This window comes from Acartia tonsa, chromosome 3 (genome assembly GCF_053477335.1).
Source record: "Acartia tonsa isolate MP-2025a chromosome 3, ASM5347733v1, whole genome shotgun sequence".
NCBI lineage: Eukaryota > Metazoa > Arthropoda > Copepoda > Calanoida > Acartiidae > Acartia > Acartia tonsa.
The window spans coordinates 60,535,690-60,560,480 of NC_137262.1; the positions used below are offsets into that span (position 1 = coordinate 60,535,690).

The window sequence follows — 24,791 nt, forward strand, 5'->3', positions numbered from 1 at the left end:
CTGACCATTTTCTTCTTTTATTTTGTTGCGTTTTAGTACCTTAAAACCGACTTAATTATTTTTTTTAAAAACTTAAATTACTTAAAAAATAAGAGGTCTACAAAAAAACCGATTGCATATTTGAATTCTATGAAAAATTTTACATCTACTACTTACTAAAAGAACCGGCTAGCTATAAAAAAAAAAGTTGATACAACTTCTTTCTAAATTTTGTTTTAAAATGTAAAAATCTAACCGAATTATTATTATTGTATTACAAAGCCAGCAGAGATCCGACCAAAATGGTTCCCACCCCCAATTTTGTAGCATCCTCTTTGCTCAGTGGGTTAAACACATATTTAGTCTTAGGAGCTGCGGCAGCTGGCTTAGCCTTTGACGTTCTGCGACGGGGAACAGTCTTGCGGCGGCTGATGGGCGCTCTCACGGATTTTGGTGGGGAGCCGGCAGGTCGTCTAACTGGATGCGCGTCCAAACTTTTGCCGGCGGCTGAAGCTCTGCTGCGCCGGGCCGCGGTGGCGTTTGAGGTGACGATGGTTTTGGCGGGAAGGTTGCGGCCCTCAACTTTAGCGGCTGTAACGGCAGCGTTGTTTATTTGATGTACTCTGGCGTTTCTATGAACTCCATGATGGTGAACTGAATGGTCGACGCCATTTTGATGAACTGCTTGATGGTGGGCATGGCGCTGCTGAGGCTTTTGCTGCTGCAAGCTTCTGGCTCTCTGGTTGGCTTTCACTGAAAAATTAAATAAGGTTTATTGTTAATTTTTAATTTCTATAATTTTTAATTTATTTTCCTATCTTTGTCTAAATACATACAGTGTCCATCTTTAAAACTTGTTTTGTTGTTTCTTGCTAGTCAATCACGATCTATTAATCTACCTACTCTCTTATCTATTCATCTATCAATCTATCTATCTATTGATCTATCCATCAATGACATACATTGTCTGGCAGCTACTGCTTCAGATGTCTCTTGCTAGTCTTGCTGAGTGATCTGCCTATTCATCTATCTACTGTACTAATACTATCTATCTACATATTTATTGATCTATTTAACTATTAATTACATTGTCTAGCAGCCGACTGCTTAAGATGCCTCTTGCTAGTCTTGCTGAGTGATCTGCCTATTCATCTATCTACTGTACTAATACTATCTATCTACATATTTATTGATCTATTTAACTATTAATTACATTGTCTAGCAGCCGACTGCTTAAGATGCCTCTTGCTGGTCTTGCTAAGTGGTCTGCTGGCCTTCAAATTCCTACCACTGGGCACAACTGGTTGTCTTGGCACGCGGACAGATGGTTGTCTGGGTGATACTGGCTTCTTTTGGACTCTCTTTGGGGGTACACCATGCGGCTTCTTTACCTAAAATAGTAACAGATTTTATGACCAGGTGAATATTTGTGCTACTGGATCCAGGAACCTTGTAATATTCCCTGGAACCAGGAACCTTGTAATAATCCATGGAACCAGGTACCTTGTAATAATCCCTGGAACCAGGAACCTTGTAATAATCCCTGGAACCACAAACCCTGCAATAATCTAAGGAACCAAGAAGCAATCGTCACCAGCAATATTTTACAAAAAACTGCACTTGCCCTTAAGACCATTAGCTTGAAAGGTGTCAGGTTTGAGTTTACAGTTATACAGAGTTAGGACTTTAATTAAGGTAATGTATTCAAAGGGTTTGTTGTCTGTTATATATTAAGTTATTATATATACAAGGATAATAAATTTATCTCTAATATCGATCTTTGTTTGGGGGAGAATGTGGTGGGGTAATGAAGACAATTATTTAGGGCTTAACAGACGCACAACACCCATGAATAATCTTCAAATTTAAGCCAGTTTAAATTATTCATACTTTTGCTGAAAGAATTGTATTTGAGCTAAATCTAATTTTAAGTTTACCTGGACATTTTTGACTGGGGTGGCTTGATGGGGATGGGCAACAGCGGATGTATGGGGATGGGAACCAGCAGCTGAATGGGGATGAGAAGCAGCAGCTGAATGGGGATGGGAAACAGCAGCTGAATGGTGATGGGAAACGCCGGCTGAATGGGGATGGGTATTAGCAGCTGAATGGGGATGGGAAACAGCGGCTTGATGGGGGGCAGCGGCAGAGTGTGAAATGGCAGGACGGATGAACTTGGAATTGGGAATGGGTGGACCCACGGCGGGGGGTCTCTTCACCAGAGGCTTGGGTTTGGGTTTGGCATCCTGAAAAAATAACATATAAAATAGTTTTTATCTGGAAATTCTATTTCTGTTAACATTTATAATAATAGCCTCTCTTTAAAGCTCATCAAATTAATCTAATTGTTAGACTTATTATACTTTTCTTGTCTATACATTGTAATTGACTAATGGTGAAATTAATACTGGCCTCTCATTGGTCATTTTATTGTATGACTTCATTTTAGAGGCACTTTACTTTAGTGCATACAAATGACGCTGTAAACTCCTAGATATATTAGGGTCAAATATACTACTTAATAACTTTTGGAAAAATCACAAACCTTAATCTTGAAAATGTACGATAATCAAAAACCTCTCCAACTTCTAAATTGTTTAGTAAAAAATCTGTACATTGTGCACCACATAAATTCGGACTTTTTCTTATTTTTAAACAAATAAACATAAAATCGTCAATTTTAAAGATTTTATTGAATTTTAAAAACTGGGAAGCAACCTAGGTATATGACTATTAGATTATTTAATAAAATAATTTGGTATGGGCGCGTCTATTGGTTTATGCTTTAATGGCGCTCCAGGCCCAAAAGTCCATTGGATTAACATTGCGGCTGCTGGGAGGCCACATCTCCTTAAAGAGTGAGTAACAGCAGGATCCAAATTAACCCATCTTTAAAGCTACCCTTTGACACGGCGGCTCTCATTTGGGCCACAGTTAAGCTAGAACAACGTTTTATACCTTTTTAAAAATGGCACGATGATTAAAATAGGGTTATCGGCGCAATACATAGTCTTAAACGAGTTTCAAGGTTTCATATGGGCCCCTGAAGTCAAGAACCGAGAAATTTTTAAGATTTTTGACGTTTTTGACATCTTAAAATCTACCACGATCCACTTTGTCGGAGTGCTACAGCCAAGTCAGCTGGGATAGAGAGCTCTAGTCTTTTTTGTGTTTTCACTAGGTATCTGATAGTATCTCCAGCAAGTTTCATTAGTCCATCTCACCTACAGATAGGCTGGGGTCAGATTTAGTAGGCCCAAGTCATATATCCACGGTAATTTATCTGCGAAATTCGATTCTGCCTTGTTGAACATATGCGCGGCCAGCTCGGCGTACACGTCCTCCACCGTCCAAAGATTTTCATGGGCAAAAAGGTCATTACCTAAGCTTTTTATAGTGGGGTCAAACGTCCTGATAGGTCAACTAGTTTTGGCGCTATGACCGCTTAAAAAAAGTCCGGATTTATGTGGCGCACCCTGTATTTGTATTGATGAATGGTCTGCTATTTTCAGATTAATAGAATAAAAACTGTTGACGAGGTTTAGTGATTGATAACCTAACAGACTTTACCATAAGCCGTTTAATAAATGCTGTACTATCGTAAAGATTTATAACTCACAAAGGTTTTGTGATGGGGTTTCATGATTTTAATATGTAGAATTGTTGGTTAGAGGAGACTTCCTTTTTCCTGCATGGCAACTGATCTTTCTATGAATTTTACCTTTTTAACATTGGTCTCCTTCTTAACTCTGGCATCCTGTTTGATTTCATTCTTCTCCTCGTGGTTATCATGCCCGTGTCCATGTCCATGATCATGCCTGAAAAAAATATACATATAAATTTTTACTTTTTTGATAATATATAGAAAAAGTTCTATAAAAGAAATGATTTTTGGCGCTACACTGTTGAACACTGATAACTTCACCTTAATCTAATTTTTTTACTTCGGCTTAATCTTATTTTGAATTGAATATTATACTTTAAATAAAAATGGGGAAAGGGTAGTTTGTTTTTGTTTATTGATTTAGGTCAGGTTTGGGTATATTGTGTAGTGGATAACCCCGCAGGGTTAGGCATGGTAAAACAATACTTATTTTTAAAACATAATATGGGAGGGAAAATCATTCTCATACATTACATGAATTTATAAAAATGTTTATAATTTCTTTTGCTTTGTTTCCAATCTATCTATCTATCCATACATCCGTCTATCTAATTTTGTATTTCTATTGAAAATAATTACTTTGTCTTTGTGTTCTATCTATTTATATATCCATCTATCCATATATTTGTCTATTCATCAATCTCTCTATCCATCAACCTATCTATAAATCAATCTATCAAACTTTAACTTTAGCAATTTTTTTCAATAGAAAATAATTACAGGGTCTTTCAATTTATCTATTTATCCATCTTTCCATCTATCAATCTATCAAGCTATTTTTTTAAATTGACATAATTACAATGGCTTTCAATCTATTAAACTATCTAATCAATCAATCTATTTATACATCTTACCATCTATCAATCTATCTAACTTTAACTTGCACTATTGTATTTCTATTGAAAATAATTACATTGGCTTTGTGTTCAATCTATCCATCAATTTATCTTTCTATCTAGCATTCTATCCATTCATCCATCCATATATCTAACCATCCATCCATCTATCATACTTAAACTTGCACTTTTTTTATTTTTATTAAAACTAATTACATTTGCTTTGTGCCATAGACAGACAGGGATGAATTAAAAGCAATAATTTTAAACAATGACATAGGAACTTTTACAGAAAGTCATTCCTATGAAATTTATTCTTGGTGGTGTGACAGTAGATTTGCAGTTGCTCTCCGACTTTAATTATACTGTGATACTAAAGGAATTCTATGACTACAAACCCTGATTACATTTCCTGACTGACCAATGACCCCCCAGGACCCAAAAAAAGTATGACAAGGCTGTATCAGCCAGGGATCTAAAGGGATAAGACAATGAATGATAAATTGACATGATACACAAATACAAACAACCCCTTATGTAGATAACAACTAGTAATGAAAACGTTTGGACACTCAACTTAATAAACCAACCAATTAAATCGATAAAGTTGTTTAGTCAACGAATAAGAAAACGTTGTTATACAAATTTTAATACCAGTGTAATTTACAGCCATGTGTCCCCTCCCTCCCTGTGTATCATCAGAATAATGTACACTTGAGAGGGGGAGTTTGAAATCCTTATATAAAAGTAACAGGATGTCTATGTGTTTATAAGTTGGTCTGTGTGTACCGAAGGATCTCGCTAACCGCTGAATCGATATGGTGCTCCTTTACAATGTAGCTTCTCATAAGTCCAGGAAAAATTTCTAGCTATTTTGGGGAGGGATCTAAATTCATCCTTTTTAATAATACAAAGTATGCCCTAGCATCAGTACAATACCCAACATGTATGTGCTTTATGTCAGGCGGTTTCTAGGGAAAGTTTCTACCCATAAATTACAGCTTATTTTCTTTTTTAAAACCCAGCTACAATGCTGTTATTAATCTGGAAATATGAAAGGTTAAACCCAGCCATATTTGTGCTTTTTGTGAGCGTTGAAAAAAAATGGAGTGTAAGCTTTCAATGGACGGTCATGGACTTTAGCTTATCTATAAAATTAACAGTATCTTTTTGTGAGTGTCTGTCTGTCTGTACCGAAGGATCTCACTATCCGCTGAACTGATATGGTTCTCCTTTACAATGTAGCTGCTCATAGGTCCTGGAAAGTTTTTTTTTTAAATATGATAGGGGAGAGTACTATAACCCTCCGATATTTGAAGACTAATTAATGTAATTAAATTTTCATGTAAATAAAGGGTTAGCAAATTTATTATTCCTAAAATTGAGCACTAAAAAATCTTTCCTCTCATTTATGTAATGAATGGAAAATAAGTTGTTAGTTTTTTATTCTTGACTAATTCAATTGTTATTTATCACATCATATTATAGACAGCCTTCCGTGGATGTTAAAATGAAAAATTATTAGATTAAGGCCAGTTATGTTTGTCCTGAGGGGCTAAAGGCCTGGGCAAACAAAACTCTTCATAATATTATGATTATTATTTCAATATCCATATAAAATAATGTATAATATGGCATGATACATTATTTTTCATCATGTTTTGAAGCCATGCTGGAAAAATCTGTAGTAAATTCCTTGATTAAATTATTTATAGTTGGCAATAAAATATTATATTGATTTAACTAAAATACGTTCTCTTTAACCTTCTTCTTTGCTGAAAATAAATAGTAATCAGGGCTTACAATGCAACTTTTCAACTTATCATTTGCACAAAAGAGCCTACAAGTTGCTTAAGTAAAACACCCAAAGAGTTTATAAAAAGGTCCTAATATGTTACCTTGTAAAACACCAGAAAGAGTTTATCAAAGGTATAAAAGGTCCTACAGTATCTTTGTAAAACACAAAAAAGAGTTTATAAAATGTCCTTATAACCTTGTGAAACACTCTAAAGTTTATAAAACCTATAACCTATAACCTTGTAAAACATCAATTTAGTTTATAAAGGTCCTAGAATATAACCTTGTAGAACACATAAAAATTTAGTAAAAGGTCCTATAGTATAACCTTGTGAAACACCCAAAAAAGTTTATAAAAGGTTCCACAATATAACCTTGCAGAACATCCAAATAGAGTTTATAAAAGATCCTACAATATAACCTTGTAAAATACCCAAAAAGTTTATAAAAGGTCCTACAATATAACCTTGAAAACATCACAATAGTTTATAAAAGAGCCTATAAGTTACCCTTGTAAAACACTAAAATAATTTGTAAAAGGTCCTACAATAAAACCTTGTGAAACACCAAAAAGAGTTTATTAAAGGACCTAGAATACAACCTTGTGAAACACCCAAAAAGAGTTTAGAAAAGGTTTTCTAACCTACCCTTAAAGCAAGTTATTTCAAGCACATCAATAGAGGTATTTGACAAAATCTACAAATTGATTTTTAAAATACCCAAATATCTCTAGTAAAAGTTTGGACTTTTAAGTTCACCAATTACTATACAACTTTAGACAGCTTATGGCAGGTGTCTTACTAAAATCCCTACAAAGAATTAAGTTAAATCTAAAATTCTATGGGCTTCATTCAAGGATGATTTGACTTTCAATCAAACTGGTATCCAAAGTTTTAAAAAATCAATTGTTGGCTTAAAAATTTGGGGAAGTTCTATAAATCGTAATTTAGATGTTCAAATCTTCATTTTACAAACATTTTCACCAATATTTTTAAACAATACAAAAGGGGTAATTTTGTTTCTAGAAATTAGAGGTGTGCATCCATTTATCATCCGTTGTCTTAAACCTTAAGAACCCTGGGATTTATAAATAAAAATAACAACAATTCCAAAAAAACACTTTTGCATGTTTAAATTACTCTATTCTGCATAAGCGCATGCACAGTATGAATGCCGCGTCACGTGTTGAAGCCTTTCTTTCCAAATAAAATCTCTGAATAAATCCGTGAAATCGTGTGAGGTGCTCCGAGGTTAGCTGGGATATATATGCAGATAATTTGTGCAATAGATATACAGGAATAGAATAACAATTACTAACGGCAACACATCTAGGGGCTAAGGTGTTTGGGGAGGGAGTTGTCGACCTGCACCCCCCCCCCTACTTAAATTTTAGTTTTTAAAAGAAAAAGTAAAAAAATATATATATTAAAAACAGTTATAAATCTTCCCAAGACCTATTGAAAAGCTTCATTGTAAAGGAGAACCATATTAGTTATGCGGTTAGTGAAATCCTCTAACTTTTATGAAAAAATAAAGGAAATAAAATTCTAGCTATTTAATTTAATGTTCATAATTTATAAGCTTTATCTTTAAAATACTTTGTAGATTGTGATTAATTATATCATAAAATTAGAAAATAATTATGTTTTATGGTGATATTAATCAACTTTGAAAAGTTAGGGGAAAAGTTTTGTTCTAATATTGTCAATCCTTATATCTTATTCTAGGTTTGCCTTATCTATTCATACAATTGATAAATAATAGATTTATAAAGACATAGATAGAGTTTAGAAAATTCAACATTAAAAGTTGATAACTAATTGCTTTGTCTTTTAAGTGTATTAATAAAAAATATTATTTAAGAAATATTCATAGTTTCAATTAAAGAAATATCGGATCTACTGCAGTTCTTGGTAAAATATTGCTGGTAACAAATATTGCCAAAAATCTATGAATTTTAAAGGCTGCTAGCTGCCAAACGGCTGAACGTATAGATCATACCCGCACACCATTTTAAGCGGTATAAGAAGGCCTACAAATAATCTGGAATAGCCAAGATCCAATGATGCACAGGGGAAGCTTCACTGAAGAAAAAACGCGTAAAATAGGCCTTTTTTGCGCATTTCTCTGCACTGCGAGATAATTATGCATTATTGATTTATGGATATTCCAGATTATTTGTAGGCCTTCTTATGCCGCTTGAAAAAGTGTGTGGGCATGATCTGTATGTTCATCCGTTTGGCAGCTAGCAGCCTTTAAAATTCAAAGATTTTTGGCAATATTCGTTACCAGCAATTTTTTACCATGAACTGCAGTAGATCCGAAATATCTTTACTTTGTTAACAGTTTAAATTAGTTCTGATTTCATTCATAAAAGTATTCAGGCAAAAAAATGTATAAAACCATACAATTTGATAAGTAATGATTTCAAATGTTGTCCAAAATTGTTCTCAACAAGTTTTCTTTTTTAGAAGTTTTTTTTTGTATATCTTTGCATGAAATCTATGCATAGAATCTGCTGCACACCAAATATACACATGCATATATTTTTGATATGCGCAACAATGTGCAAAAATTAAGCGAATGATATTCACAAAAGTTTGCACATATCCATCTATCTGTTTATTTGCAGGGATCTAAAGGGATAAGATAATGGCCAATAATTGATGTACTTCTCCAATGATTATAACAAAATTAGCCCTTCTGTAGATGACATTTAATGGTTGAAACATTTGGACTCTCATCTTAATGAACCAACAAATAAGAATATAAGAAAAGTTCCCAAAGTTGGTAATTCAAAAAATAAGAAACCTTTTTTTAAACTTTGGGGACTATGGTAAAAGAGGGCTTAATGTCCACTCCCTCCCTGGTTTATATGAATGCACCCTAATGTGAAAAAATTAAAGCAATGTATTCACGGTTAATTCAAACGCTGGGCATATTTGTGTAGATAGTAGATGTGTGCTTGGAGTTTAAAAAAAAAAAATAGATCATAAAGGACATGATAACAAATATGGAACTTTGTCATATTCTGTCAGCAAAGATGTTCAAGGGCGAAAAAGGGGTGTTAACCCCTTCACCTCAGACTCAAACTTTGAAAAACTTAATTTTGACCCCCTCAAATAAAATGCTTGGATGTCTCTGCATTGATGTCTCAGTCATAAAGTAATAATCAATTTTCTGAAAAGCTTATTGATTTTAGTCAATTTATATATTTTTTCCATTATGGCTTTGTAGCTGATTAATATCCACTGGATTAGAACTAATGCAATAAATAACTATTACTGTCTCTTAAGATCTGGCAAACCATTGTGCTGATTGAGTTCTTCATTTGGGGAAGCTTTAAATATTTACATAGATATATTTTATGTCTTGATTTAAGTTTTGTTATGGTTTTATGCTATTTTTCTGTCCCATCTCTCCCACTTTGAATAAAAAGCCCCTAGATTCTAGGGGTATTAATGGAAACATATATATGAAGGAAAGATACCACAATAGCAAAAAGCAAGTTTACTTGTATTGATTATGAATGACAGATAAGAATTTGATTACACCTCTATTCTAATATCACTATTGTACACTCATATGAGTACTGAGTACTAGCTATGCATGAGAATAAAAGTGGTGCCTAAAGTTATGAATTAATTAAATCACAATAGGTTGTATGCCTTACAAAGCATCAAAATGTTCTGTGATATAAGAAGAGCTATTGACAAAGAGAACCAGCTTCAAAGAACCCATGCTGTGATTCTAAATACAGATAAACCCATCCAATTAAACCATTTACATGTGGTCAAGGCATCTAACTATCTTTCTATCTATCTTCCTTTCTAGATATCCATCTGTATTGCTGGATAGTTAACTATTTAAATTAAGATATCCAAATACTATTCAACCATTTACATGTGGTCAAGGCATCTAGCTATCTTTCTATCTATCTGAATTACTAGATATTCATCTTTCTTGCTGGCTTTCTAACTATCTGAACCAAGAAAAACCATAAATATGTGTTCAAGGCATCTAGCTATCTTTTTGTCTATCTTCCTTTCTAGATATCCATCTGTCTTGCTAGCTATCTAACTATATGAATTTAGATAACCAAATACAATTAAACCATTTACATGTGATCAAGTTATCTAGCTATCTTTCTTTCTATCTTACTAGGTGTAAGTTAATATAAAAAATCTTATTAAACTATATTTCTATCTAAATAATAAACCTTTTTTCCTGTCTATCTACTTGATATTTACATCTACTATATATATATACTAGCGACTACGCCCCTAGAAGCCAATAGGGGCACTTAAGGTAGGAGGGGAAAAAGTCGACCTCATCCCATTTTAGATTTGAGTTTCAAAAGAGTACAAAAATATTTTTTTTGGGGGGGGGATGAAGACACCCTCCCCAAAAATAGTTTTAAACCTTCCCAGGACCTATAAGAAACTTTACTGTTAAGGAGAACAATATCGGTTCAGCAGTTAGCGAGATCCTTCGGGACAGACAAAAAACGCTTACTTCTTTATATAATAGGAGGATATATATATATATATATATAATTACCTAACTTCCAATTATCTATCTATCTTACCTTATATCTATGTATCTATAGATCAATTGTATCTATCTATAAATAAATATGCCAATAGTTTAAAATAAATGAAATATTAAAAATAAAGAATTACTAAATAGCCTATAGCATGAGAAAAAAAGTAATTTAATAGATTTTTAAGTTATAGTTTGTTTATTTCAACGCTTTATAGAAAGACATCGGAAATGTAATAGTACAAATTTCAAAAGCGAAGCGTTTTCTGTAAATAAGGTCTTGCAGGCAGAGTGTTTTTTTAGCTATTTATGTTAATGATTCAAAGTTAATCCAAATTGAATTTATAGCAAATTGTAAATATTTATCGTATAAATAAACATACACTCTCAATTATGATAAACAAAATTACTTATTAAGTAGATAATAATTATTGTTTAGACACTGCTAATTTAATCAAACCAATCAATATTTAATAAAAAGTACCAAACTTCTTCTCTTGACTTATAAGAGGCTTTACTGTAAAGAATAACCATTTCGGCCCAGTAATTAGTTAGATCCTAAGCCACAGACATACAAACTTAGGTCCAAACATAATTTGGAGGGGCAGTGCTGATTCTATTAAGACAATTTATAAAGAATTAATTACATGTAATTTGTTAAAACATAACAATGTCTTGTTATAACATGATCAAAAGTAAGACATAATGATTTGATCGTTTTTATCAATATCTTAAAAATTCATATAACAATCTAACTAAGACACTAGTCCCTAAAGTTATATTGGAACAGTTTCTTGTTTGTTGGCTTAACAACTATGGGGACTTTTATTGAGTTTTGATTGATTGGCTCATTAAGTTGAGTATTAAAATGTTTCAACCACTAATTGTATTCTATAGAAACAGTAAAACAGTATAAAACTATTCTGAAGCATATTCTAGCTTCCATGAAAATTGTAAATTCAACCTTTTATGAGATCTTACAGAACACATACATCCATCTACTTATGTATTTAAACTTAGTTCCCAATGTTGGTCATATTAAACTTTTTAACCGAACAATGGTTACTTAATTTTTGCCTTTGTTATACTTTTAAAATATGTTTTATTAAAACTGCCAAAAAATTCGTGTTATAACATAACTCAAGACGTTAAAAATGACTTGTAATAATAGAAAGAATAAGAAGGAATAACTTGGCTTGATAACAGGAGCTTATTTACACTAAGAACTTAGTCATTATCTAAAGTAAAACCTAATCTAATTCTTTAAAAATTTTAAAAGCTTAGGTTTTTATATTTTTCTTATTTAATGCTTTTACCTATAATCCTATTTCATTGCTGTATTTCGCATAACCATTCTTTTTTTTAAAGTTGCGCTACTTATGATGAAAAAATTACTTGGCTATCTTTTAAAAGTTGCTTTAATATAAAAACGCTAGTTAAAGGAATTAAATTATGTCATATTTTATTTCACACAATTGTTTAATACTTTTAGTTGGTTTCTATAGTTATTTAATATAATGATATGACAGTATAATTACAGACTGGACTAGCCTGATACTCTACTGTTACAACTATAACTTTAGAACTGGAAGATTTATATAATAATGTATGTATGTGAAAATTATAAAATACTAGTTTCCGCAAAATTTTTGTCCATCTATTTAATAATCTTCTATCTATCATTATATCCTATTATCGCTGACTGCTGAACCGATATGGTTCTCCTTTTTATAGGTGTTAGGGTATTTTATTTTATACATGGTTTTAGGCTGTTTTTGCCCTTCCATAATTCATATCTCTTTGAATGTAGAGCTCCAAGATGCTAAGGGTGCAGCCGCTAGTCTTTAATATATGGTTCTTTATATCTCTCCTTATTTTTACAATAACCAATAATTAGTAACTAACTCTCTAACTATCAATCAAGCTACCTAAAACTGTGACAATTGACTTTTTTTATGGCACCAATTTTTTGTAACATTTTTAATCTATCTACCTACCCATCTATCTAACTAGCTATCTGTATATCTATCAACCTTTCATTCAATCAACTTAAAAGTACACTACTTTTAAGCATTGTGTATCTGTCTATCTATCCTTCAACCTATCTATCTATCTATTAATCATGCTACTTAAAACTATGACAATTGACTTTTTTATGGCACCCAATTTCTTTAAACATTTTGTATCTGTCTATATATTCTTCTAGCTATATATCAATATATCTATATGTATATCATTCTAGTTACCTAAAACTATGACTTTTGACTTTTAATGAAATCTAATATCTTTAAAAATTTTACCCATATTTCCTTCTAGCTATATGACTATCTATCTATCTATTAATCAAGCTACCTAAAACTATGACATTTGACTTTTTTATGAAATACAATATCTTCAAACATTCTGTGTCTATCTACTTCTAGCTATCTAACTATCTATCTATCTATTAATCAAGCTATCTAAAACTATGACTATTGTTTTTTTTATATAAAATCAATTATCTTTAAACATTGTGTATCTGTCTATCTATCCTTCTAGCTATGTATTAATCTGGCTACTAAAAACTATGACTATTTTGCATTTGAAATCCAATATCTTTAAACATTTTGTATCTATCTATCTATCAATCAAACTACCTAAAACTATGACAATTGACTTTTTTTATGGCACCCAATATTTTTAAACAATAAGAAACCTAAACATTGCAACCACTCTTAAAAACTTTAAAACCTCTTATTTTAAAATAAATCATATTACCCCCTCAAACCTTTGAAATCCCTCATTTTACCCCCTCAAATTAAAAAGCTTGGACGTCCCTACATTAACTTTATCAAATGTATTAAAACTTTAACGTCTAAATCTATTACATATTGATATATTCAGTGCAATAAATTTTCTAAAAATATTTTTCTTTGAAAAAGGATAAAAAGTAGTTTTTTGAATTAAAATTTCTAGAGTAGTTTTTTTCTAGAGAAAATGCACAATCCCCATACAAATTTATGGGAAAAACAAGTTTATCTGCGTTGTTCAATAACAAGCTAAGAAATAATAGTAAAGCATTGTACAGAAAAAATAAAGAATTACAAATGTATTTCTTTAAAACAGGTATTTTAAATTAAGGAGAAAGTTTTAAAGTTAGGGTTTTTCTTTCCATCGGAAAAACTGACCGCAAATTTTAAGAGCCTTAGAAACGTCCTATCGAAAAACCTTACATGATGATGCCTGTCACAACAAGGTGTAATATTTAAAGTCCTCTAAACTCTTTTATTGGTTGTTGATTCACTTTAATGGATGTTGTCATCCTTGTTTAAATGTATGACTTATAGTAGGCAGACAAAATAAACAATGAACCATTTTTGTTTGTTTGATTAGGTCTGAAAATCTATCTATCTATCTATCATAATATACCTATCTATCTAGTTTTCAATGTAGTCTTTAAATGGGCACTACTTTGATTTCTTTATCTATCTATCAATTCATTTATTTAACTATCCATAATATACAAATATCTACCTATAACAATTCAGGGACAAGGGAAGGTTTCTTTGACCAAAAAGTCTATTAAAATCATTCAATCTAATCACGAAACCTTTATGAGTGTGTAATATTATCGATGATTCAACTATTATTAAAAGGGGCTTGTAGTAATTATGTCTGAGTATAAATTCGCTAATCTAAATTCACTAAACCTCATCAAAAGTTTGTAGATTATTAACAGGGATCGGCAGCCGCACGTATGCCGCGTGTAAGCCTCAGTGATATCGTCATTTTATTACTATAATATTCAGCTGGATGTATAAAACTGCTCTTTAGCAGACAATCCTTCTTTCTGAATTTTTTTTTCTGCTCACAAGCAGGTTTAAAAGTGAGGCTGAGGCGCGGCTGCCGAACCCTGATTATTTATGTTATTAGCAGACCGATTTAAAAAAAATAACACAGTAGGGAGATTAAAAAACATTTTTAAATACTTCCTAAAAATAAAATCTTTAAATATTTTTCCTACCCATAAAATTTGTAACTGTTTAAAGACGAAAAACAAAATATTTTGACAAATTTTTACTTCGGCTCATTTTCAAACACTTCCTAATTAACCCTTTAGAGCAAGTTAAAGTAAAAGTTTCAAATTGATTCAATAACTTAAAAACATCTTACTTTAAAGCTCAAAAATAAAATCTTTTGCTCATTACTTATTAAAACAAGGATGACAACATCTATAAAAGCGAAGCTCTGAATTGGAAGGAAATCGAACATTAACACTCATAGAGTGACAGAACTGAATAAACTGAACATATGTCTATGCAAAATTGTAAGTAAATTTGTTGCAAAACTTATTAAATACATGTTACTGTTTAAGGACATACTAACGTTTTTAAGACTAGTTATAGAGAAGCTTCGCTTATAACACTATACCTTGTTGTAATAGGAATCAGTATTAAAAAAATCAGATGACTAGGATAATTTGAATATATAAAAATTTGTTGTAAAAAAAGTAAAAAATCAGCTTGTTTTAAATAGACGTACAGACTTTCTAGTAATAATTATAGAGTTGCTGCGCTTATCATTTTGTACCTAACTGCTATAGGAATTAGCATGTGAAGTTTGAAATCGAAAGGACAATCCTAACCTTTTTAGATTAACGAAAAAAGCTAACTGTAACAGATGGACGTACGGACGGACTTACGGACCGACCCTAATTATAGAAAAGCTTCTTTTAAATAGACGTACGGACTTTCTAGTAATGATAATAGAGTTGCTGCGCTTTCGAATTTGTACCTAACTGCTATAGGAATTAGCATATAAAGTTAGAAATCGAAAGGACAATCCTAACCTTTTTAGATTAACGAGAAAAGCTAACTGTAACAGATGGACGTACGGACGGACTTACGAACCGACCCTAATTATAGAAAAGCTTCTTTTAAATAGACGTACGGACTTTCTAGTAATGATAATAGAGTTGCTGCGCTTTCGAATTTGTACCTAACTGCTATAGGAATTAGCATATAAAGTTAGAAATCGAAAGGACAATCCTAACCTTTTTAGATTAACGAGAAAAGCTAACTGTAACGGATGGACGTACGGACGGACTTACGGACCGACCCTAATTATAGAAAAGCTTCGCTTTTAAAAAATAAATGACCTAGAAACATAAAGAACTAAATTCTATTTGACGATCAACTTAATTTAAAATAATCATAAAAAAACATATATTGGTGCCTTACCACAAAGTTGCCTATCAAGCACTGATCCCCCTCCTTATTTGAATTATATCTTTTGGTTTCTTTAATGCTATACCAAGACTCCCTCCCCTTTGGTCGTTTACAATTTGTTTTAAATTAATGGTCGGGAAAGTGGGGATTCTGTGCTCTACAAGGCACTATGGGGGAAATTCCCCATATTTTAAATTCTGTGAAAAGTTTGTAAATGTTAATATTCGGAGAAGATTAGTTGTTTTTAGTATTGCAGTACATAATAAATCATGATTTCAGGGAAGCTTCTAATTTACATTACCCATTTCGCCCCTTCCCTCCAACTTGTTTCACAATTAAAGGCAAGAAGTTGTCAAGAAATACCAAATTAAACCACAACATATATTACAAAATTTAGGATTTGGAAAAGAATAGTTATGTAGTTCAGAATTTTATTGATAGGTGTCGTAAAAACTTTTTTTATGTAAAATTTTTAGATGAGATAAATATCTAAACAATCTTAAATATTTTTGAAAATATTACAGCTATCCACTCTTTGGGATTTTCAATAAATTTTATTCACTATTAAACATATAATTTATGAGTAGTCTATGATTTAGATAAAATATATAAAATATGTAAAAAGCATTATTCAACTCGTTCATCTCAAAACTGAACATGGAACTAATCTCTGACTATCATTTTTGCATTGCTTGTAGTAAAGTGAGCAAAAACTAATAAAATAATGATTGAGATTCTTATCAAATTCTGCCAAAAGTTGCATAATCTCATCATCTAGTTTTAACTGGAAATCTATGAAATCAGCTCTAAAGCATTGTTTGCCAGAATAGCCTTCCCTTGTCCCTGATAACAATTGAAATTTTTTTTTTAATTTTTAAATTTCTACTTCTATCTATCTATCTACTCACCCATGGCCGTGGTGTCCTGACATGGGGGTCCAAGGAGCAGTATGTATATCTATCTATCTATCTATCTATATATATATATATATCTATCTATCTACTCACCCATGGCCGTGGTGTCCTGACATGGGGGTCCAAGGAGCAGTATGTCTATCTATCTATCTATATATATATATATATATATATATCTATCTATCTACTCACCCATGGCCGTGGTGTCCTGACATGGGGGTCCAAGGAGCAGTATGTCTATCTATCTATCTATCTATCTATCTATATATATATCTATCTATCTACTCACCCATGGCCGTGGTGTCCTGACATGGGGGTCCAAGGAGCAGTATGTCTATCTATCTATCTATATATATATATATATATATATATCTATCTATCTACTCACCCATGGACGTGGTGTCCTGACATGGGGGTCCAAGAACCGGTATGTCTATCTATCTATCTATCTATCTATCTATCTATATATATATCTATCTATCTACTCACCCATGGCCGTGGTGTCCTGACATGGGGGTCCAAGGAGCAGTATCTGAAAAAGGAAAAATTCTTATCATTCTAATATTCAGTATGAAGGCAAATCCAGTAAGTCAATCAGTGGCGCCTCCTTGTGGCTCTTATGATATTTCTTTTCTTGAGGCGACTTATCTTTGCAGGGTGGTGTAACCCTCCCCCAAAACAGTCATGAACCTTCCCTAAACCTATATTGAAAAGCTATATTACTCAGCAGTTGTCATAACTTTTTGGCGGTTAGCGAGATAATAACAATCAGACAGACATCCTGTTACTGTCATATAAATATTCAAAAAACAATTTATAAATGACTTAATGATTATTGAAAATGTTCATTGGTGTTTATGACTAACGGACGGACCTACCCTATACGTAGAAAAGCCTCACTAAAAAAATCAATCAAAATGTTGACAGGGTTAAAAGTGGAGCGAACGACAAATAACAATTTGATGATAGATTAATTTTTAAAGAGAGAGAGAAAGAGAGAGAGTAAGAGAGAGAGAGAGAGAGAGAGAGAGTGAGAGAGAGAGAGAGAGAGAGATTTTGAGAAAAAGAAAACAAAATCATAACCAGAGAGTGAGAAAGAGATATAGAATCTTCATATAGTTTTAGTCTTATCTATACATCTATCTATCCATCTATCTATCCATCTATCTATCCATCCATCATTCTATCTGTCCATCTATCTATCTATCCATCATTCTATCTGTCTACCCATCCCTCTATACATCCATCTATTCATCAGTCTATCTATCCACCTATTTATTAATCCTTCCATCCATCCATCATTCAAATGGGTTGCAAAATGAAAGTAATACATCCATTCTTCCATATATCTACAGAGTGATTCTAAATAAACTGAGTTTTCCGATTTTCAGAAACAACTAAAAAGAATACAGTAAAAAATGATTATATGTCCTTGTTCTCTGTAAAAAAGTACGTCAAATTTGTAAAAGGTGTTTTTTTATTATCTCTAAAAATGCGGCATCTATGATAGGTACGTAGTTTCAAAAAGTGCTTTATGTGAAATGTAGTATAAGAAAAATTAAGATAACTCTTCTATTTTGTATAAAAAAATCTTAAAATATCAATATTAATTAAGAAAAAGGTCTAAGAAAAGTACCTTATTGAGTTTTAAAGGTGAAATTCAAAAGAAAAATTCAATATTTGTTTTCAATGAGGGAATTTAAATAAAATCTTTAGTTGAATTGGTAGAATATTTTATTGGCCACGTTAATATGTTGTTTTCAAGTAAATAATTTTTTAAACCCAACCTAAAAGCACAAAATTCTACCAGAAAGAAAAGCATCATACACACCTTTTGAAATATTCATGCTCTAAAATGCGCCGTTATTTTTAGAGATATTGAAAAACACATTTTTAAAGTTTAATGTATTTTTTATAGAGAATATGAACCTATGATTTTCCATATTCTCAATGGTTGAATCAGAAAATCAAAAAACGCAGTTTATTCTGAATCACCCTGTATATATATCCATACATTTATATGTATTAATATGTCATATATTTTGCATAAGGGTCGCAAATTGAATTCGCTACAGAATGGCAAATTGAGACGTATGGGACCTTTTAACAGAAAGATAGAAAGAATTATACTTATAGCGAATACTTACAATAACGTTTTCTCATTCGCTGGCTCTACAACTTTGGGGACTTTTAATGGATTTTGATTGGTTGGTTCAGTAAGTACAATGTCCTGACGTTTCAATGACTAATTGTAATCTTCAGAAGGAGTAATTTTGTGTATCATCATAGGGGATGTACATCAATTTATCGGCCATTGTCTTATCCCTTTAGATCACTGAAAAAATGCGTCTTTGCATATGAATGCAAAGTGCAGCTAATTCAGGAATCTTAAGGGATAAGACAATGGTCGATTAATTTATGTACATACCCAATGATTATAAACAATATTACATCTTTCTAAGATCTAGTATGGACACCCTTAGATTGTATCAATTAATCAAGAAAAAAGTACCCAAAGTGGTCGCGCTAAAACTTTGGGTACAATGTCCCCTCCCTCCCTGACCTAATGCCTTTTTTCAAACTTATTTTTATGAATTAATAGGACTTTGTGATAAAGGCGATGCAAATTAAATCTCTAGATTATTGCTATAGGATAGATTGATGGATGGATGGATGGATGGATAGATAGATATTTAATGTATAAAGATGGATTGCAAATTAGATGGACAGAAGGACATTCTAGTAGTATTAATGGAAGTAAACAGAAGAATTAAGCTTTCAAAAACTACAATTAATCTAGCTTTTAAATATCTTAATAAGTAACTATCTGTCTATCTTTATATTTATCTATCTATCTATCTAACTTAACAAATATTTCAATTTTCCTCCATGATTATAGAATTGTACAGCTCTCTCACATTTCTATCTATCTATCTATCTATCTATCTATCTATCTATCTATCTATCTATCTATCTATCTATCTATCTATCTATATATCTATCTATCTATCTATCTATCTATCTATCTATCCATCTATTTATCTATCTATCTATCTATCTACACCTATCCATCTATCTTTCTTTCTATCTAACATTAACTTACCAAAAATTTCAATAGGTTTTTCAGTTTTTTCTTCCCTTATAATTGAATTATACAACTCTCTTACATTTCCAATCTTGGCCTAAAAAAAATATTTTTAATAAATCAGAAGGACAAACAAAAATAGCTCTCGTAGAGTTTCCGAACTTAATAATAAGCATAGCATTAATTTGTAAGTCTAAACAAAATTATACTTAAATATGTTGCAAAATTGCAGATCATCAACAAGGATGACAACATCCATAAAAGCGAAGCTCTGAAATGAAAGGAAAAACAAACAATAACTCTTGTAGAGTGTTATACTTAATGGGCAGAAAATTAATGTGTAAGTCTAAACAAAATTGTGCATAAACGTCTTGCAAAATGGAGAATCATAACGATAGAACAATTTAAACATGCTTAAATTAACGTTCAGAGCTAGGAAAACTTCGCTTTTAACAAATAATTGCAATATCTATATTATTCAAATAAGGAATCTAAAGGGATAAGACAATGACCGATAAATGATATACGTCCCCAATGATGATACACAAAATTACCCCTTCTGTAGATTATAATAAGTGATTGAAACGTTTTTACAATCAATTAAATAAACCAACCAATCAAAATTCAAAAGTCCCTACGGTTGTTAAGCCAACGAATATGAAAACTATATCATAAGACTTTGGGGACTGGTGTAATAAACAGCCTAATGTCCCCTTCCTCCCTGTATATACCAACAACGAAATTAATTGGAAAAAAAATCACGAAACCAATACGTGATTTGTAGTTGTCGTTGGGAGGCAACACATAGTAAAACTGACGACATTTTTATCTGCCCCCCATATATTATTTTACATTTATTTGGCTTGTTGGCTATACCTTATTTCTGTACATATATACATACACTATTCATAAATATTGAATAGTATATAACATGGTATTTCGCGCGAATTTCAATGCAAACATTGTACGTGCGCGAAAATAAATAAAACAAGGATGACAACATCCATAAAAGCGAAGTTCAATAGATACATAAAAAATTAATGTTATTTGTTATTGAGTATTTTAAGGATTATTAATTGTACACATTCCCAATGATGATTAACAAAATTAAACCCTTCTGTAATAAATTATTGGTTTTAAAGGTGTGACACTGCTAGTTAAAGTACCCAAAGTTTATAATGTTAATAAAACCTTGGGTACGAGAGTATAATTTATAATCCAATGCGTAAAAGAATTCATGTGACCAATACAAAGCTTCCACAAAATATTGTGGAAAGCCGTTTATGAGATCTTCTTGGACAAGCATTATTTTAGTTTATGGGCTAATAATTTTCCTTTTTTTCTCACTTTGCTATCTATTTATCTATATATATTTCTTTAATTTTAAAATGGATATAAGATATATGGGATATGTTGGCAGGGGAAAATTGTCGTTAATATGGACCCCATTTATTGGTCATTTCGTTTATCCTACGGAAGGGGATGGGTAGTGTAAAGGGGGTGTATTCATGGGGTATCGATATTTTAGCCAGCTGCGAGCATCACTTGAAAGTATATGAAAATCTGATGCATCATCCAAGTAATATTAAATCGATTATTTGTAAATAACATATTTCAACAACCAAAATAAAAGCAATAAAATATTCTAAACGCATCTTCTCTCTTACTCTCTCTCCCTCTCTCTATCTCTATCTCTCTCTCTCTCTCTCTCTCTCTCTCACTCTCTCTCTCTCTCTCTCTCTCCCTCTCTCTCTCTCTCTCTCTCTCTCTCTATCTCTCTCTCTCTCTCTCTCTCTCTCTCTCTCTCTCTCTCTCTCTCTTGAATAAATTAAGCTACACAAATAACTTTAAGGAGTGTCGCACACCTTAGAAAAATAAAATTGAAAAAAAAAAAAAAAGAAGAAACTGCAAATCAATCACTAAATATGATATGCATGTCTGTCTTATTAAGAGCCATATATGGTATTTATAGTAAGGGAAGGGTAATTGGACTGTAAATTATGCTAGTACCCAAAGTTTCATTATTTTGCGCACTATTATTAATTCTTGTTTTGTTGGCAGTGTTTAATATTTTCCACCAATAATTTCCAATCTAAAGTTGGGTATTTTGATATTTGATAATTGGGGTAAATTTCAGTGTATCATTTATTGTCTTATCCCTTAAGATCCCTAAATTCTATTCAATATTATTCTATGAAAAATTCACTTCCTGATAATTCCCAAGTTTTTCAATGGGTTGTGGTGCTCTCTCTCTCTGTGTCCATCTTCAAGGACATGCATCCGGGTTTTAAGCTGTAGAATTTCATAGTATGACAGTATAATTACAGCTTGGGCTAGCTTGATACTCTACTGTTATACTATTACTAATATTTTTTAGGAACCTATATAACAAAATTGGTTTCTACAGTTGTGTTATACCATAGCATGACAGTGTAATAACAGCCTCAGATACATTGATATTATACTGTGTTTATATTGAAAAAAAGATTTTAGAAATTATCTTCTATTTGTTGTTTAGTGTTTGTTTTTAGGCCTGTCCAAAATATTGAAATTTTAATTTCTACATTGATAAAAATCTTTAAGGGAGGTTGGTGAAATTAAACTGTAAATATTCTGGTATCCAAAGTTTACATAATCCCATTCTCGCATATTCGTCGGCCAAAAACATTTGGGACATTTGGTAAAAACTGGCATTGTCCAGACATTTAGTTTATCATAATTGGGGATAAATATCAATTTATTGTTCATTGTCTTATCCTTTAATATCCCTGTTGTTTGAACTCAGGGATCTAAGGGATAAGACAATGGCCGATAAATTGGTGTGCATCCCAAATGATGATACAAAAAATTACCCCTTCTATAGATTACAAATACTGGTTGTAACGTTTAGACATTCAACTTATTAAACCAACTAATCAAAACTCAATAAAGGTCCTCAAAGTTGTTAAGTCAAGTTATTATGAAACTTTGGGGACGCGTGTAATACACAACCCAATGTCCCCTCCCTCTCTGGTGTTTGAACGTGTAGTGTATATTTTTACATATATCAGACATTTAAAAATCACGAAAGAATGGATAGGTTTATAGCTGATAAATTCATCTTCCCCCAAAAATATTATATCTATAAAACAAACGATGTCTGTCTGTCCGTCTGAAGCTTAAGATCTCGGTAACCGCTGAACCGATGGGGCTCTACTTTTAAATTAACACAAACTTTTCCAGTGTTTCACAAGTTTTAATTATCCATTAACCTATCCCTTGATTATTTAAAAAATAACATACATGGCTGTTAAAATTTAAATGTTTGCGAATTTGTTTTCTTAAAATATTATTTAAGGAGTGTTTCAGCTTTTTTTGTGGCGGGTTTTATGGTTGGTTAATATCATAGTATGACAGTATAATTACTGCCTTGACTAGCTTGATATTCTACAGTTATTCTACTATATCTAATGGACCAAGGAATTTACTTTCCTTTAGTAAGTTTTAGCACATACCAATGTCCTTTTTCCACAAATTTACAGGTATCTAAAGGGATAAGACAATGGACGGTAAATTTATGTACAACTATCATGATACACAAATTTACCCCTTCTGTAGAAGAAAAATTTAATAAAAAGTCCTTAAGGTTTAAAAGCCAACAAATAAATATAAAACTTTGGGGACCAACCATAATGATCTACATTCGAATGTCCTTTCCCTCCCTGCATATTCGTGTAAATTATAGTGTAAAATAAAATGTATAATTTATTGAAATTTTTTTAAGAAAAAACTTTAATAATGGATATAGGATATACGTGAATATATTGACAGGGGAAAATTTATTATTAGTTTAGCTTGCTAATATATTATGGACCTCAGTGATTAGTCAATTCATTCATCCAGTAGGAGGGGAGGTGATGGAGTAAAGGGAGTGGATGAGAGGTATTGTTATTTTAGCCAGCTGCGCGCTTTTCTTTTTCAGAGAAAATGAAAATCTGTTGCAACATCCAAGTGCTAATATATCGATTTTTTAATGTGGTGATTTGTGGCTAGACCTCTCTGATCTTATATATGTTTTCCCCCTTTTATTGAAAAGCAAAGATTTTCTAAAATTTAAAATGTCCATTTTAAAGATAGACTGTGCTTTCCCTTAAAGTTCATAGCGAGAACAGAAACCCTACGCCGTTATTTTTAATAAATTGAAAATAAGAAGGGGTGGAAAACTCATGTTGGGGACCGATTTCCTAATAAATGAAGTGACCTAACCCCGTAAGGCTACCCTTTACTTAAAATAGCCTACCCTAACCTGAAATGACATAAAAAGACCTTCCCCTTTTTTCAAAATGAGGGGAGGGTTTCTTTGCTCGACAAGATACTTTAAGGGAAACCGCCAAATACGCGACTGAAAAATTTTGTGAAGATTTTCTAAGTAGTAATTTACTCGGTTGCTGTTTTAAGATAAATTTTGCTTTTAATCTGATTTTCATTTCTTTTAAAAAGCTATACTCATAATATTTAGCCACATTCTTGTTAATTTCTGTTACCGTTCATAAATTTTTAATGAACAATTTAAAGCATACTCCTAAAGACTTTTAATGAAAACAGTATAACAGTAAGAGTAGTTTGCTATATGAGGCTGTAATTATCAGAGAGAGAGGGAACAATGGGCTGCTTATTACACTAGTCCCCAAAGACGTTTTATTAATAACTTTTTTTCTTGACTTAACAACTTTAGCGAGTTTTGTTGAATTGTGATTGGTTGGTTCATTATGTTGAATGTTCAAGCAT

The 24,791-nt window shown here is 31.9% G+C and overlaps 1 protein-coding gene across 1 annotated transcript in view; it reads right to left on the reverse strand.

Annotated features, from left to right (window-relative positions):
* Positions 1 to 206: 206 nt before the first annotated feature.
* Positions 207 to 24,791, reverse strand: part of LOC145314990 (uncharacterized) — a 34,509-nt gene continuing 9,924 nt past the window's right edge. Inside the window, exons 5-10 of the mRNA XM_080155059.1 lie at positions 20,043 to 20,121; positions 17,429 to 17,471; positions 3,701 to 3,797; positions 1,917 to 2,225; positions 1,193 to 1,370; positions 207 to 732 (exon numbers count right to left, since the gene is read on the reverse strand). Of these exons, the coding sequence (XP_080011185.1) occupies positions 254 to 732; positions 1,193 to 1,370; positions 1,917 to 2,225; positions 3,701 to 3,797; positions 17,429 to 17,471; positions 20,043 to 20,121 (1,185 nt within the window). The 3' untranslated portion in view covers positions 207 to 253. The remainder of the gene's footprint in view (positions 733 to 1,192; positions 1,371 to 1,916; positions 2,226 to 3,700; positions 3,798 to 17,428; positions 17,472 to 20,042; positions 20,122 to 24,791) is intronic.